This window comes from Ceratotherium simum, chromosome 2, assembly GCF_057802395.1.
Source record: "Ceratotherium simum simum isolate JZ-2026a chromosome 2, ASM5780239v1, whole genome shotgun sequence".
NCBI lineage: Eukaryota > Metazoa > Chordata > Mammalia > Perissodactyla > Rhinocerotidae > Ceratotherium > Ceratotherium simum.
The window spans coordinates 15,867,271-15,885,913 of NC_141901.1; the positions used below are offsets into that span (position 1 = coordinate 15,867,271).

The 18,643-nt window shown below is 39.3% G+C and overlaps 1 protein-coding gene across 5 annotated transcripts in view; it reads right to left on the bottom strand.

The window, feature by feature from the left end:
• The window catches only part of ACBD6 (acyl-CoA binding domain containing 6), a 198,786-nt gene extending 180,459 nt beyond the window's left edge, over positions 1–18,327 (bottom strand). Inside the window, exons 1-3 of one of the 5 annotated variants that reach the window (XM_004424973.3) lie at positions 17,480–18,296; positions 10,581–10,645; positions 7,800–7,896 (exon numbers count right to left, since the gene is read on the bottom strand). In XM_004424973.3, coding sequence (XP_004425030.1) covers positions 7,800–7,896; positions 10,581–10,645; positions 17,480–17,701 — 384 coding nt within the window. In that variant the 5' untranslated portion in view covers positions 17,702–18,296. Of the gene's footprint in view, positions 1–7,799; positions 7,897–10,580; positions 10,646–17,479 lie in introns of all 5 variants that reach the window. The other 4 variants (XM_087438659.1, XM_087438642.1, XM_087438666.1 and 1 more) reach the window with 4 other exon arrangements.
• Positions 18,328–18,643: the final 316 nt, after the last annotated feature.

The window sequence follows — 18,643 nt, forward strand, 5'->3', positions numbered from 1 at the left end:
AGACCTGAAATTGTAAAACTAGAAGAAAACATAGGGAAAAAACTCCTTGACATTGGTCTTGGCAATGATTTTTTTTAATTTGACACCAAAGCATGCTGTGCTTTGCAACAAAAGCAAAAATTAATAAGTGGGACTATATCAAACTCAAAAGTTTCCACACAGCAAAAAACAACATTCAACAAAATGGAAAAGCAACCTACAGAATAGGAGAAAATATCTGCAGATCATATTTCTGATAAAGGGTTAATATCTGAAATATATAAAGAACTCATACAACTCAATAGCAAAAAAAAGCAATTTGATTAAAAAAATGGGCAGAGGAACTGAATAGACATTTTTCCAAAGAAGACAAACAAACAGCCAACAGGTACACGAAAAGGTGCTCAACATCACTAATCAGGAAATGTAGAGCAGAATCACAATGAGATATCACCTCACGCTTGTTCAAACTGCTATTATCAAAAAGACAAAAGAAAAGGGAACCCGGTACACTGTTGGTGGGAATGTATATGGGTACAGTCACTATGGAAAACAGTATGGAGGTTCCTCAAAAACTAAAAATAGAACTCCCATATGATCCAGCAATCCCACTTCTCAGTTTATATCCAAAGGAAATGAAAACAGGATCTTGAAGAGATATCTACACTCCTATGTTCATTGCAGCATTATTCACAATAGCCAAGACATGGAAACAACCTAAGAGTCTGTCAACAAATAAATGGATAAAGAAGATGTGGTATACATATACAATGGAATATTATTCAGCCATGAGAAAGAAGGAAATCCTGCCATTTGCAACAACATGAATGGACCTTGAGGGCATTGTGCTAAGTAAAATAAGTCAGACAGAGAAAAACAAATACTATATATCACTTACATGTGGAATCTAAAAAAGCAAAACTCGGGGCCGGCCCCATGGCTTAGCAGGTAAGTGCGTGCGCTCCGCTGCTGGCAGCCCAGGTTCGGATCCCGGGTGCGTACCGCCACACCGGTTCTCTGGCCATGCTGAGGCCGCATCCCACATACAGCAACTAGAAGGACGTGCAACTATGACATACAACTATCTACTGGGGCTTTGGGGGAAAAAAATAAATAAATAAAATTTAAAAAGCCAAACTCACAGAGAGTAGAATGGTGTTTACCAGGGGCTTGAGGGGCAGGGCAGCGTGTGGGTAGGAAAACAGTCAAAGTATACAAACTTCCAGTTATAAGACAATAAGTTCTGGGGATCTAATGTATACATGGTGGTTATAGCTAATAATACAGTATTACATACTTGAAAGTTGCTAAGAGAGTAGATCTTAAATGTTCTCACCACAAAAAAGAAATGGTAATTACATGAGGTGATGAAGGTGTTAACTAATGCTGGTAATCATTTTGCAATATATAAAAGAATCAAATTAAATCAACAGGTTGTACACCTTAAACTTATACAATGCTATATGTCAGTTACATCTCAATAAAGCTGGGGGGAAAATGTTAAGATGAGCTTTAAGGTGGGCCCTAAATCCAATGACCAGTGTCTATGTAAGAGAAAGGAGAAGGAGATTTGGATACAGAGACACAGGGAAGAAGGCCATGTGAAGACAGAGACAGAGACTGGAGTTATGCCGTCACAAGTTAAGGAACACCTGAGGCCACCAGAAGCTGCTGGAGGCAAGAAAGGATTCTTCCCTAGAGCCTTCAGAGAGAGCTTGGCTCTGCTAACACCTTGATTTCAGACTTCTATCCTCCAGAACTGCAAGAGAATAAATTTCTGTTGTTTTAAACTACAAAGTACCAGTTTGTGGTACTTTGCTATGACAACCCTAAGAAACTAATACAGCCTGAAACATCTTGTGCCAGAAAGCAAGAAAATACTCAAAGAATGATGAGAACATGTCATAAGGACATAGGAACTCCCTTAAAGGGGCTCCCAGTGGCCAAACAAATAATGATGGTATAATGGATTATAACCCATTGAATAAAATAGAAACCCATGACTATATAGGGATATAAATACATAAATGCTGGGAGAAGCAATCAACCATGGGCCCTGAGCTTAAGCATTTCTGTTCAGTATGCCAGGCTCTGACCATTCCTTACCTGGGCCATTTCTCAGGGTTGTGTGTGCAATAAGCCACCTTCAGGGATGAGGTAATGTCTTCCCAACCCCTGACAAAGAGCAGGTTTGCTTCCACCTGCTATAAAAATGGTGAATCCCCAAAGCTCAATGCTCCTTCCCTATAGCATGACCCACTGCATATGCAGGAATCCATCTAGGCCCACCTGCGTCATCCCTATGGGACTTGGGGGACATGAGAAACCAATGCAAATCAAATGAAGCTCATGCAGTTTCCCATGCCATGAATAATAAAGTCCTCTGGCTCAGACCCAGAAGTCTTGCACCTCTGCCAGCAACTAAGAAACAGTAACAGGCTAACTTATTAGCTTGCAAGTAGGGTACAATCCTAGACCTTTCCCAGTTCTTGACAATGAATAAATAAACAAATGAGGAAGAAGGGTAAGCCTATCCTTACAGTGGAATACCAAATAATAAATACAGAAGAAATGATGGAGTTAGAAAATCAATAATAGATGTTAAAACATGGGTGAAATCTGATTAGGAAAAGGATATTTACATAGTCTCAAAGTATGCCCCCAGAAATTACTCATTAATTACAAAGAGAAAAACAGGAACTTTACAGTAGAGAAATCTGGCAGACACCACCTTAAGCAAGTGATCAAAGTTAAACAATATTGGGACAAAGAGACATCATGTATCTCCTGGTATAATGCATTGAGAAGGACACAATTCTGTGGTATTCCTCCTCAAGATGTATAATCTGAATCTAATTATAAGGAAACATCAGACAAACCCACATTGAAGGACGTTCTACAAAATAATTGGCCTATATTCTTCAAAAATATCACAGTCAGGAAAGAAAAAGAAAGGCTGAGAAACTGTTCCAGATTAAAGGAAACTAAAGAGACATGAGATCTAAATGCAATTCATGATCCTGGACTGGATGACAGATCAGAATTTTAAAAATAACTATGAAGGACATTTTTTAGATAAATGATAAATTTGAATATGGACTATGAATTTGACAATAATATTGAGTCAATGTTAATACGCCTGTTTTTTTTTTTTTGAGGAAGATCAGCCCTGAGCTAACATCAATGCTAACCTTCCTCTTTTGCTGAGGAAGACCAGCTCTAAGCTAACATCTATTCCAATCCTCCTCCTTCCCCCCCCCCCCAAGGCCCGAGTAGATAGTTGTACGTCATAGCTGCACATCCTTCTAGCTGCCGTATGTGGGACACGGCCTCAGCATGGCCAGAGAAGCGGTGCGTCAGTGTGCGCCCGGGATCCGAACCTGGGCCGCCAGTAGCAGAGCTCGCGTACTTAACCGCTAAGCCACGGGCCGGCCCAATACGCCTGATTTTGAGAAAAGAGAACTGTTGTACACTGTTGGCAGAACGTAAATTGGTACAGCCATAATGGGAAACAGTATGGAGGTTCCTCAAAATATTACAGCTCCCAGAGTTGGCCTGGTGGTGTAGTAGTTAAGTTCATGCACTCCGCGTCAGTGGCCCAGGGTTCACAGGTTCAGATGCCGGATGCAGACCTAAGCACCACTTATCAAGCCATGCTGTGGCAGGCACCCCACATATAAAGTACAGGAAGATGGAGATAGATGTTAGCCCAGGGCCAATCTTCCTCAGCAAAAAGAGGAGGATTGGCAACAGATGTTAGCTCAGGGCTAATCTTCCTCACCAAAAAAAAAGTAGAACTCCCATATGATCCAGCAATTCCACTTCTGGGTATGTATCTAAAGGAAATGAAATCAGAATCTCGAAGAGATAGCTGCACTCTCATGTTCACTGCAGCATTATTCACAATAGCCAACATATGGAAACAACCTAAGTGTCCACCTATGGATGAATGGATATATAAGATGTGGTATATATATACACCACAGAATACTATTCAGCCATGAGAATGAAGGAAATCCTGCCATTTTCGACAACATGGATGAACCTAGAGGACATTATGCTAAGTGAAATAAGGCAACAGAGAAAGACAAATATTATATGATCTCATTTATATGATCTCATTTACATGTGGAACCTAAAAAAATTAAAAAGTCAAACTCATAGAAACAGAAAGTAGAATGGCATTTACCAGGGGCTGGGAGTAGGGGGAGACGCAGAGACGTTGGTCAAAGGGTACCAAGTTGCAGTTATGTAGGATGAGTAAGTCTAGGCATCTAAGGTACAGGCATGATGACTACAATTAATAATACTGTATTGAATACTGGAAATATGCTAAGAGTAAATATCAGATGCTCTCATCACAAAAAAAGTGGTAACTATGTGAGGAGATGACACATTAATGAGCATGACTGTAGTAATCATTTCACTATGTATATGTATATCAAATCATCATGTTGTACACCTTAAATATATATAATTTTTATTTTATATATATAAATAATATATTTTAATATGTATTTAAAAATACAATTTATATATATATATATATATATATATGTGTATATATATATATATATATATAAAATATATATACACACACACACATATAAAATGCCCTGCAGGGACTCTGAGCCCAGGGATTCTAACAAAAAAAAAAAATTTCAAAAGAATTCATGACACCAAAAAAAAAAGCCCAATTCTGATAATCATGGTGTAGTTATATAAGAGAAAGTCCTTGGTTCTTAGGAAATACTGAAGTATTTAGTGGTAAAGGAACATGTCTCCAACTTATCTAAAATAGCTCAGAAAAAATTTATTTTTATATGTCTACGTGTGTAGAGAGAGAATGCTAAAGCAAATGTAAACAACTGGTGTATCTAGAGAAAGGTCATCCAGAAGTTCCTTGTACTATTTTTGAAACTTAAAAAAATTACATTAAGTGTACATTAGTTAATAATAATCTATTTTTATTAGTTATTAATACATTAGTTAATAATAATGCATTGTATACCTGAAATTTGCTAAGAGAATAGATCCCAGGTGTTCCCACCACAGGAAAAAAAAACATGGTAACTATGGGAGGTGACAGATGTGTTAATTAGTCTGATTGTGATAATCACATCACAATGTATACATATATCAAACATCAAAACATCACATTGTACACCTATATACAATTTTTATTTGTCAAAAAAAAAAAAATTATACCAAAATAAAAACTCACCCTTCTCCCAATCCAAAAAACACAAATAAGTAAAGGCAAAAGAATTGCCTTGATTATATTAGACATTCAACAACACATTCTTGAGATAAGATGAAACATAACAGAAAATATAGTCAAAGGGTTGCATTTTAAAGCATTGCTCATTTTATACTTCAAGGTTTGACTAAAAAAGTAATCACCTTTACTTGAATTTTTCATACATGTACATACATATAAGTTTAAATATGGACTATGGATAGATATATAAAATGTCACCTATAGAACAGATGGCAGAGTGATTAGAGTGGGGCTCTGGACTCATATAAGCCTAGGTCCCAATCCCAGCACCATCATTTATTAGCTGCCGAATCCTAGGCAAGGTACTAAACCCCTCTGTGCCTCAATTTTCTCATTTTTAAAATGCAGCCAATAATAGTTTCTAATTCTTAAGATTCCTGTGAAGATTTCAAAGGATAAAACATGTAAAGAGCTTACACATTCAGCACGAGTGTTGTTATTATTTCGTTGTTTCTAGAAACAAATATCAAAGAAAATGAGTCTTTAACCTAAAAGATAATGAACTGAATACCAAATCTCTTGAGATTGAGGTTATGACCTGCCCCATACCAGTAAAAAGCAAGAGGAAAATAAGCTATGAGTCAAAGGGGACCAGCTCAGAGCATTTAAACTCAAAATTAAAATGTAAATGAAACAAAAAATCCTCTTTACAACTAGATTATGATGTTAAAGTATTTTTAGAACAATATATTAAAGAATGATCTTGATTTGAAAGTACCTTTGATTCTGCTTAATTCACTCAAGTTTAAGTTCAACAGGTGAGATTTAGATATTTTTAAAAAGCATCCTTAATGCCTGCTTGGATTTCCATCAGGAAGAACTATCTAACCACGCAGACTCTGCAAACATTTGTAGAGGCATAGTTAATCAAATTTTATTTAGTAATTAAGGTACTGAAGGTAAGAAATCATAAATTCTGTCATGTATCAGAAGTCATAAACTCAAATGCCTACATAGGCCAGGTATCAGAAACAATCAGGTATAAATCAACAGGGAAGAACTGAGACCACAGTGACTAGACCTGAAGAGTAAGTAATCACCTAAAGCCATTTAAATTCAAGTCCTGTTTTATTTTTTAAACATTGTGCTATATGTGTTCAGGCCGAGTTCAGTTCAGAGGGGCATCTGTTTTGACCACTGAACTTAAGATTTTAAGTCCTTAGGGCCTTTATAACATATATTTGTATGTAAACTTGATGTTTTATAAAAGACATCAATAAAATGGAACCTTTCTGAGAATGAATACTCATACACATCAAAAACATCAGGAAATGTTTCAGTGACTTCCAAAAGGCAGTCATATCATTAAAGACAGCCTAAGTTGGTTATCTCTCCCCCCTTATATTCATAATTAAGATACAACTTTTATATGTCATAATATATAATCTTTAAGTTTCCTTACAACTCTGACATTTTAAGATTCTATGATTGATGGAACAAAATTCTTTCATACTGGTAATAAATATGTACCCATGAAATAATTTAATTATTACAAAAACACACTAAAAATTGTTGAATTCAAGGCCCAGCCCCTTGGCCAAGTGGTTAAAGCTCTGCACGCTCTGCTTCGGCGGCCTGAGTTCACGAGTTTGGATCCTGGGTACGGACCTACTCCACTCATCAGCCATGCTATGGCAGCGACCCACACACAAAATAGAGGAAGACTGGCACAGATGTTAGCTCAGGGCTAATCTTCCTCAAGCAAAAAAAAGACGAGGATTGGCAACGGAAGTTAGCTCAGGGCAAACCTTCCTCAGCAAAAAAAAAAAAATTGTTGAATTAATTCACAATGAAATGTTTGGCCTAAATATTATTATTAAAAAGAAAATTAAATTTGCATTTTTGACATGGTACTGATGCAGCCTATATCTCACCTGTTAACCATGTTTAAAAAAAACTTTTTAAATAAAATAGCAGCCCCACCTTTATTAATTCTTTCTAGATATTCTCCAATAAGTATACTAGGAAAAAGAGGGTACATTAAATGAACAATATTCAATGACCCCAAAATCCAAAGTAATCTCTCCTTCCACTGGATTCCCTAGAACTTGTGTTATTGTTGTTTTATACTATAATATTTTGGTGTTTTATCTTCTCTAAAATACTTTAAACTACATAATGGCAGAAAGCATGTCTTATTCATATTTTATCCCTATCAATAAGCATTTTGTACTTGCACAGAAGGTGCTCATAAAAAAAAAAAATCCAAGAGAAACCTACCATGTCTCAGGATAATAATGATGATCTTATGTTAAACTCTTTCAAATTCTGAAATAAATTGAGTTTTTCACGATGGAAATTATTATTACGCTTTTAAGCATTCTCTACAATTCACAGAAGTTTTCAGCATCAGTAGCTAGTTATATTACTATTCAAGCAACAGTATTTTTAAATTGATAAATATTGCAATAACTTTATAATCTTTTGATTTGAGAAAATAAAACTTTAAGAACGTTACTTAAGCCTAAGCTTAAAAAATTTATTTGAGAGAAAAATGATATGTTTTAGGAAAGTATTATTTACAGTCATTGAGTCTTACCTGAGGATTCCAGCCTGGATCCAATTTCTTAACCACTGCGATATACTCCTGCATTGCCTGGCTGGGGCTTGAATCACCAAGGGCTTTCCAGGCTTCCCTATAGTACGGAATTTCCAAAATGACCTATTGTTAATGATGTAAGCAACACAAACAGCATATTTATTTTTATTACTAAAAAAATTGACATACATATTTTAAGGGTCTGGGGATACAGATATAATAAGTCACGGATGAGTAGCCCCCTCTTTTTGCATTTACGTTGGTCTACAGCAGTAAAGTTCTTATCACCTCACCTAAGGATCCTTTTTAAACTTTTTTTCAGAATCAACCTCCCTCACAAAATTTTAATTACATAGATATTCTGCATATGTGTTGAATTTTGGAAGACTATGAACTCATTGTAATATCTAAGACTTCATAACTCCCCAAAACCCAACCTTCACCCTTGCTGAGAACTGACCAATAAAAGCAGTTCCCATCTTACGAATTAACTGTGCTTATGGCATTTCGGTAATGTGGAAACCAATCATCACACAAAACAATATTCCCTGGGAAAATACTTCAAACTTCTTATTTTAGATGTAAGAAACACATCTTCCCCTTCTGCTGTTATCTCACCTATAAGCTACTAGTAGTAGATTCTGAGTCCTCAGGCTGGGACTTCAAAAGTGAGAGGTGGTGAGGACAGATGTAAGAATACTAATAAGTAAGAACACAAAGACTTCTTGCAGTATAAATACCCAAAGTAATATTTTAGTCCTGAGCCCGCTTCTGGGTCATCCTTTTCTTCTTTTTCCACAAGCTGCCACGACAGGCTCCTGCTTGGTTTTTCCCTGCCGATTCTTTCTACTTCCAACCAGGAAGCAGATCCACTGATTCACTGTAAAACAGAACTCAGTCCCAGTTTTCTCACTACTTTCCTGCTCCTATGAGGACTATAACATCTTTGTGAGGTTTTCTAAATTTATTTTTCTGAATCTCTTGAGAGTTACTTGTATACATCCTTACACTTTACCCCTAAATATATCAGCATATATCAAACTGAGGAAATTTAACATCAATATTATTATATAAATATATAGACAACATTCAGATTTCCCCGATTTCCCAATAATGTCCTTTCTAGCTTTCTTCTCCCAGACCAGGAGCCAATCAAGATTCACACGCAGCACTGAGTTTCAGGTACCTTTAGCCCTTTGTTGTCATCCATGATATTGATATTTTTTAAGAGTCCAAACCAGTTGTTTTATAAAATATCCCTTAATTTAGATTTGTCTGATTGTTTTCTCACCTACAGAATGTTCTTGCCAAAAATGATTAATCATGATTAGAATCGGGTAAACAACTTGGCGAGAAGTAGCGTATAGGTGACATGTGCTTTACAAGGCACTACATCAGGGGACACATGATGTCAGTTTCTCCATCATCCATGAGAAGATTGAGGCCTTGGTAAAAGCAGTATCTCCCATTTTCTTCTTTGCAATTAATAAGTAAACTGTGGGTCAGATTGTGTAAATATTGCTCCCCATTTAATGGTTTTAGCATCCATTGATGATTCTTGTCTGAATTATTATTATAGTGGTTGTAAAATCTAAACTTTTTTAAATTGCTAAAATCAATGAAAAAACAGACAAGCATAGGAAAAACATAATGAAGTTAGGAAATTTCATAAATTAAAACCAAAAACTCACAATAAAAGTTACATCACGTATTCTTTACAACAGTAATAAAATGCCAGAGAACTATTTGTCATCATTAGCAAAGAAAGCTTGTGCCAAAATGAAAATCAAAGCCCTGCTTCCTTCACTGAGAATGTCCTACGCACACAAAAAATCAGCTGAACTAAACAGTGAGCTTAATGACATGACATTTGCATCTGGGTTCAAGCTCTGCGTCTCCTTACAGTTGGGTATCAAACAGTTCACAGACAGGCGACTTGTCCAGGGAGCCACACTGTGAGTAGCACTGTTCTAGAAGGTAAAGTTAGGATCCATTTTTAGCACCACTTCTCTCTACAACCATATTTCATCTTTTTTTTTAAACCCTACCCGCTATACTTTTAATTCCAGGGCCGACACTCCCAAGTCCTTCCTTCTATAACTAAGAGAATCTTTCTTATTGTATACAATTTCTCTTTTTCACTTAGACAAGGTAAGAGGAAATAAAGCCTCATATGGTAAGAGGGAACCTCCGAATTATAGGCAAAAAACTGGGGAGGGTATAATCTTTCTATGAATTCAGAAATAAGTGGACTCAGTATCTGGGTTTTTTTGCTTCTTCCCACGAGGTTATTATAAGCACTTCTTTACGGTCACTGCTTACGGCAAGCAACAGAAGAGCACTAGACATGAGGAGACAAAATTGGGGCAGGGGAGAAGAGAGAAGAATGGGGATTTACTCTCCTCTTCTCCCTTCCCATCCTCCTGGCCATCTTCCAGAAACTCCTCCAGAGGGGAGAAGTGGTGACCCAGCAGCGGCAGTATGACAGAAGGGAAAATCTCAAGCAACAGCTCTTATGGTCACTCTCTAAGAAGCTCTTCATATGTAAGGAACGCATGTCTGTTGCGAACTACTTACACGCCAACGTCACGGCACAAGACTCCTTCAGGAGACTTAGCTAAAAGCGGATTCTTTTAATCTCTCTCCCAATTGCTTGTCATTAGCCCAGTCCACAGTAGAGAGATTAATATAAAAATAATTCTTTAATCTGCTCACTACTTTCTAATTCCTAAACACCTAAATCACTTCCAATAACCTGATTAGATTCCAAGAATTTCTTACCATTTTTGCTTTCCTTCAAAATCAAAGAAGCCTGGTTTAGGAGTATTGCAATTCCCAACTTTGACCTAAATGAAGGGGGGGAAATCAAGAACTTATTTTTCAAAGAAATGCCAGAGAAACCTTATATTTTCAAATTTATTATGTATACTTAGTAACCATAGGTTAGAAAATATTTGCATCTGTATAGAATAATAAAATTTAACATTCTTTGCAAAAACAAACTTTAAATACAGGCTGCTTTGCCTTACTGCTTAAAACAACTGTTATCTAATACTGTAATACACAAAAAAGTATGAGTGACAAACAGTTGCATTCCTAAGTTAGCAGACTATTACATAAGACAAATTATAAATACAGATTATGCAATCTTTATTACCATTTATAATATAGAAGAATTTTTAAACATGCAATAAACAAGCTTTAAAGTACAATTTATCAGAATTCATAATATTGTTTACTTATGCTGATTCTCATAACACCACCAGCATATTATCTCTCCCAAACTCCAGGATAAAACACACTACTCTTAAAGTGCCCTATTATGAAACTAATCAATACAAATTTAGATGCTGAAAGCCGTGCAAAAAATTTTCAATAGTTTCTTAACAACAATATAAATTCTATCTATTCCACAATAATCTTCTCTTGTTTGTGGTCAATACTTATTTTTAATTCTCAAATAACATTTGTACTTAAATTATACAGTAATTATTTTCACTATGTATAAGCATAAATGAAACTCGCACAGGTGCAGAATTCACCACACAGCCTGATTCCCACTGCCAGAAGCACTCTCGCTTTCCGATAAACTGTCCCAGTAATCACTCTGCGTATCTCTGACAGCACTTTTCACTTTTACCTAGTGTTAGAAAGTTTTGTGTAAAGTCTCATCTTTCTGTTAGAACACAGCCTCTAAGAAACCATTCTTCACTTACTCATTGCACCTAATACAGTGCCTAACTTTAGGTAGTAAAAAATGTTTGTGGAATATAAAATGAATATGTTTGGCACATGTTCAACAAAATACCTATTTTCCCTAATGCTAAATACCAGATTCTGACCCCAATCTACTTCTCAGGAACCTTCCACTACTTCTCATTACTCTTAAACACTTGAATTTTGCTAAAATCAAACTGATGCACTACTCACTGCCTCAGGGATTTTTATTCTGCGTTTTGCTCATATCACTCCCCTCAGCTGAAAAGCCTTCTTCTTCCCTCAGCTTTCCCAAATGCTACACCTCCTTCCAGTCCCACTCAAGGTTCAGATCCTAAGAACCCTTCAGTCTATAATGATCTCACTCATCTCCGAATGCGTAACAATTATCATCTCTATCATTTGCTTAGCAATTAATCACATGGCCCTCTGGTCGTTACTAAAACGTACACTTGTATAGAAGCAGCCCTGTTATGAGGGGACGGGGGAAGAAATAGCGAGAGAGCAAGAGCTGCATTTCCCGGACAATCACTATAAACCCAAAGCTTCACATATGTTATGCCAAATGAGCCACACAACAATCCTATCGGTTCTGCCACTACAAACTCATTTTATAAATGTATATAGAGAAGCTGAGTAGGGTTGTCACAATTCACATGTTAGTGTGAATCCTGAACTAGTAGTCAGGATTTGAATCCAGGACCGTCGAAAGTCCAATATTCCTTAACTAGACCACTCTGTTTTACATGCTATATAGAATCTAGGCTTCAGGTCTGGCATCTCTAAAATGACCTGAACTACTGGATTGTTAGAAATATGAAATGAGAGAATGGACTGGTGGTTACCACAGGGGAACGGGGGAGGCGGGGGGGTGAAAGGACTAAAAGGACACATCTGTACATGACGATGGCAATTAGACTTTGGGTAGTGAACACGACGTAGTCTTCACAGAAAAAAAAGATATGAAATGAGATAAATTATTAGACATCATAAAAACAGCGGTTGTTACTATTTTTGTTCTTTATCCAGATACCAGCCAGTGGCAGAACCAAATACCAATATCTATTCTCCATTTCTCCTACAGTAACAGAAGTCTCAGCCAGACACATGGTTATCCAGCTAAACATTACACGTGGCCATGCAACTTCTGCCCAGGTTCAGGGGCTGAATGTGTGCACAAGTGATATAAATATCTTCCTTAAAAAGAAAGAGGGGCTTATCCTTTCCTGCCCCTTTGCACTGCCTAGAATACGCATGTGGTGTGGTGAGCCACCACTGGCCATGGAAAGAGGATCGGAGGGCAGCAGTTCTCAAACTTTTTGGTCTCATAATCCCTTACACTTTTAGAAATTGAGGACCCCAAAGAGCTTTTGTTTATGTGGGTTATATCTATAAATATTTACCATATTAGAAATTAAAAGACATTTTAAAAATATGTATTAATTCATTTAAAAATAATAATAAACTCATTACGTTAACATAAATAAAATTTTATGAAAAATACCTATTCTAAAGCAAGAAAAATGAGATTGCTTTTACATTTTGCAAATCTCTTTAATGTCTGCCTTAATAGAAGGAAGTTGTATTCACGTTATCTATTTCTGCATTCAATCTACTGCAAAATGTTGCTTTGGTTGAAGCATATGAAGAAAACTCGGCTTCACACAGATATGTTGTTAGAAAAGAAAGAAGTATTTTAGCAGCATTTTCAGATAATTGTGGGTCTTCTTCTTTGATACCACAGCAAAACTCAACAAGTGGCAGTTTCTTTAAGGTTAGCTGCAATGTGGAACCTGAAGTCATATCAACAAACTTTTCATAGTGTTACATTACAATCTATTAGTCTGACTTGCACTTTGAACGGATCTTTTACCCACACACAATTTGTACCATCATTCCACGCAACATTTGGAAAATATGGTTCACTGTGTTATGCAGATCTTCCAAATGTTGACACATTTCATTATACAATAGCAAAAGTTGATAATCATTAAAATCATCACTAATCTCATCAAAAAAGCTTTTAAGCGGCTGGCCCCATGGCTTAGCGGTTAAGTGCGCGTGCTCCGCTACTGGCGGCCCGAGTTCGGATCCCGGGCGCGCACCAACGCACCACTTGTCCAGCCATGCTGAGGCCGCGTCCCACATACAGCAACTAGAAGGATGTGCAACTATGACATACAACTATCTACTGGGGCTTTGGGGAGAAAAAAGGGGGAAAAAAAGGGGAGGATTGGCAATAGACGTTAGCTCAGAGCCAGTCTTCCTCAGCAAAAAGAGGAGGATTGGCATGGATGTTAGCTCAGGGCTGATCATCCTCACAAAAAAAAAAAAAAAGCTTTTAAGTATTAGGAAGCTGTCAAGCTCAGTGACAGATACAGATTTCCCAAACTTCTAATTCTCACTTGAAGGCTGAAAGGCTATCACTAGTAACAAACACTGTCAGTTCTTTTCCTTAAAGTGACAGACTCACTTCATTTATTTTCAAGAAACAGTCTTCCAAATACTCAAATTTGAATAAGCATAGTTTATCTGTGAGTTCTATTAAGTAAAAATGATGTTTCATGGAAAAAGTGGATAGCTCAGCTTGCAACTTAAAAATCACACGTGCTTGTCCTCGAAATAGCCAACACAATTCAGTGTGCAGTAGAAGTTCTTTGTGTGTACCCCCATTTCCTCACACACAATATTAAAAAGACTGTACTCAAGCCTTAATATTTAATAAAAATCAATAATTTTCACTGCTTCATCAAAGACATTTTTAAGCGAAACTGGCTTTTTTTTTTTCAGTACATGGCAGTAAAATATTAGACTACTAGTACAGTTTGCTGCCACTGCCTTGATTCATGCTAATGCCTCAGCAGTTTTGTCCACCATGACAGCATAGAAAAAAGGCAAATAGTGTCTTTGTATTATTATGAAAACAGTTTTGACCTTAGAGATCCCCTGAGAAAGCCTCAGGGATTCTCAGGAGTCTGTAGATCATAATTTGAGAACTGCTGCCTTGGGCGACGGCTGAGCTACAAGATAGAGAAAGACTCAGCCCCTGGATGATCTCATGAAGCAGAACCACCCACCAGCCCTAGATCACCTACCTCCAGACCATGACGTGAAATGAAAATAAAAGTTCAACAGCTGACCCTGTATCCCAACTGACACAGAAGCTTTGTATTCCCAAATTCAAAGAATAGTTCTGGATCCAGAAAAGACAGGGAAAATAAAACTAGAGGAGTTTAGGACATCATGAGCAACAGTTTCCAATCATTAGATAATGAATCAGAAGCTACAGCGCAGAGTTATAAAATATACCACTTTAACAGAGCACCTAAATTGTTCTCTCTGATATATATATGACATATGCAGTGCCCTTGAAACAGAGTATTTCCACAAAGGTTGCAAATGGCAAATGCCACTGAATCAAGTGGCACTGACAAATCCTGTCCCCAGGCTAAAGGATCCTCACTGGTGCTAGTGCTGAAGGCTCCTATAAAATGAAGCCAACAGGAGTTTGAAATTTTCATTGTCTGATAGTTTTCACGGGTGTCAACTAGCGATCTCTTGCTGGAAGAGTGTAGGCTAATGCACAGAGGACAAAAAAACCTGTTAGGGCCGGCCCCGTGGCTTAGCGGTTAAGTGCGCAGGCTCCGCTACTGGCAGCCCGGGTTTGGATCCCGGGCGGGCACCAATGCACCGCTTCTCCAGCCATGCTGAGGCTGCGTCCCACATACAGCAACTAGAAGGATGTGCAACTATGACGTACAACTATCTATTGGGGCTTTGGGGGGAAAAAAAAGGAGGAGGATTGGCAATAGATGTTAGCTCAGAGCCGGTCTTCCTCAGCAAAAAGAGGAGGATTAGCATGGATGTTAGCTCAGGGCTGATAGTCCTCACAAAAAAAAAAAAAACCTGTTATTTCGGGTGATCTTTTTGAAACGTCACTACAAGATGATTTTGGAGCCATAGGGTTACCTGAGATTAAAACAGCTATTATGTTAAGTAAGTTACCTCTGCCTGAGAAAATAAGGTTCATATCTCAGCTTGTTTTTATTATCTTCCTGCTGACAACCTTACCTCATTCAGCCTACAAAATAGGGTGCTATTCTGAATACAAAATTTAATTATTTTATGACAAATTTTGATCCACCATGCAGGAACTATATTGGACTTTCAACTTTATTATTCTCTCAAAGATGCTATTGTTAACACTGTCTCAGAATTCTGCTAAAAATAAAATACTTAGAGGAGACTGGTAAAAATTGTGTCCCAATGTCATATCTAAGTAAGCATAATCCTATTCTCTAATAATGAAGAATTTTATTTCCAGATACAGAATATCTCCAAACACCCTAACATCAAGTTCTTGAAAGGGTGAAAGACACACCTCTTCCAGACTATCTGGATGAAGTGAGTAGACTTGGGTTTACTGATGACTCAGAATTCAGATATTTAATAATGATGACACTAATATCAATAAAGATACGTCCTAGAAAGAAAAAGAACGTTCTCTAGAGAATTTGGAGAAAATTAGTCTTATACTGACCAGAGAATCATCAGTCAGACATGTTACAGGCCCTAGCACGATGCTCAATAAATTCCTGTTAAATAATCGAGTCTCATTTTAATGCTATTAGGACAGGGTAAATGACCAAAGAGAAAATAGATATCCAGAACTTTTACAAGAAAGCAAGTTTCAAGGCCAATTCAGGGCTAATTTTCATTCAACACTGTGACTTATACCATTTGTACCCACAGCTGTATCTCTCAGGTCACGTTAACTGATATTCATAACTGATATACATCAATCTCCAAAAGAAGGTTCATCTCTATCCAGTATATTCAGTTGAAGAATACAGAGAGACCCTACACCCATTTTTTTTAAAAAAGAATACAGCGGGAAATAGCTACCAAGAGGCTCAAGATACGTTAAAATTTTTTTAATAAAATAAAATGGGCTATTAGCCAGAACTTCATTGCTTTCAGTTGTTCCAAAAAGCTGGAGTTTCCCTGAGCTGCTATCTTACTCTTGTCAGCAATTTTTCAGGTGTTTAAATTTAGACTCCTCAAGTAACTGTAAGTCTGTTGAAAGCAAGTATCATGATGCTTTAGCTTCTCTGCATTCCCTGTAAGCATAACACCCAAATGTTTTGCACATAAAAGATGCTGAATAATTATCTGTTGATTATGACAAAGCAATTTTTTTCCTTCTGGTACCTAACCCAATGACTCTTTGAATGATAAATGTCTTATATGACATTATTATTATTATTTCCATATTTCCAGGTAGAGTTCAGCCTCAGACAGAGTCAGGAGCTACAATCTAGTTCTAGCTCTGACTGATTTATCTGTATGACCCCAGGCAAGTTATCTACTCTCTTTGGGTTTCCCTTTCCTTTTCCGTAAAAGAAAGGGATTATTTCATCTGGAGATATCGCTAACATTTTTATAATTGTATCTAAAAGACAGAAGCATATTCAGCCAAAACATAAGCCTAAGACATTGAAAGTTAAAAAATCACAATAATAAAAGTAGTAATAATTTATTTCCTATTGCATCACCCTTTTTATTACAATCATATTATTCTCGTGGATCTCAAAATATCTTTTTAACATTACCATATTTACTTCCATATGACCCTCTCGCAAGAGTGAATGATAAATCTTACACTATCATCCTCATTTTGTAAAGACGCTGAAGCTGGTAAAAGCATAAGTGCAGGACACCGAGCAAGTCAGACAAGACAGAAACACTGTCATTTCGTGTCCAGCTAAATATCGCTCCTACGATAGCAGACAGGTCCTCTCCATGTCCTGAATGACGCTGATCCTTAGCAGATGATGTAAAAACAAAACATACACAAACTTCATTACACCTAGCCATCAACCAAGCACGCTGACCAACAGTTCTCGGCAGAAAGAGAAGGCCTCCTGGGGCTCTCCCGCCTCCACCCTTCCGCGCGACTTTACCTGCTTGTACCTGGCGTACAGGTACAGGAGCTGCTCCCGGCTGGCCACCTGAACCAGGCCCTGGAGGCGCGCCGCGGCCTTCTCAAACAGCTCGGCCAGGCTCCGGGACGCCGCGGGCTCGGGGCTCGGGAGGGACTCCACATCCCCGGAGTCGTCCCCCGAGCTCAGCTCTCCGCCGCTGTCGCCCGGGGGGGCCCCCGCAGGCAGGCACGGCGAGGCCATGCGTCCGCCCTGCGCGCCTCAGGCCGGTGGAACGCCGGCTCGGGGGCCTGGCCCACCAGGCCGGGTCCGGGGCCCGAGCTCGAGTGGGACCCAAGCTCACTTCGTCCGCGCCCCCTGCCGCTGCCGCCCCGGGCGCGCGGGGCAGGCTCCGCCGCCCTCTGCCGCTTCCCGCTGCGGGCCCCGTCTCCCCCGGCTTCCTGCGGGTAACAGCGCGCTCGGGAAGGCCCCGCGTCCCCCAGCCGCGCGGGGGGCTGGGGGCGGCGCGGCCAAGCGGTCCCGGCGAAAGCGCGGCGGCCGGCGGGGCCGGGGGCGGGGTCGGAACGGCGTGAGCGCGGCACGGGGGCGCGCACGAACACGAGCGGCGCACGAGCACGCGCCCCGGCCACGCGGAGCCTGCTGGGCGCCGGCCGGGGAAACGTGGGCGGCCCCACGTGGGCGCCCGCCTCTTGGGGGATTTGTGGGCCCTCGCTGGGGGATCGCTGCTCGGAGAAACTGTCCTCAGTCGTCGGAGTGTCCATTATCCCTTCATTGCAGTTACTAGTCCCAAACTCCGGAGCCCGCTCTCGGGATAGGCCATCGCGGGTGGGGGAAGGAGCCCGGCTATCGGTAGTGTAGCGATTGGAGCGGAGTCGCGGGAAACAGGAACCGAGGACGAACGTTCCGCCTGCGCCCGCCTGCCGGGACTGTGCGCCGCACACAGGCCTCGGATCCCTGCGTCTGTTGCTGGCGAGTTTCGCTCTAATGGAATAAAGAATGAAAAACTGGGAGATGCGCCTTCACCGCCCCAACTGGGGGATTGATTGGTCAAATCACTCCTCTCGGTGTCTTGCTTTGCTCACCCGCGGGATACCCCTCTCTCAGAGCCCTGAGTACAGGCTTTCCGGGCCCCCAGCCCCCGCCCTGAGCACGATTCTGCCTCCAGACTTTCAGCGCTCAGCCTTC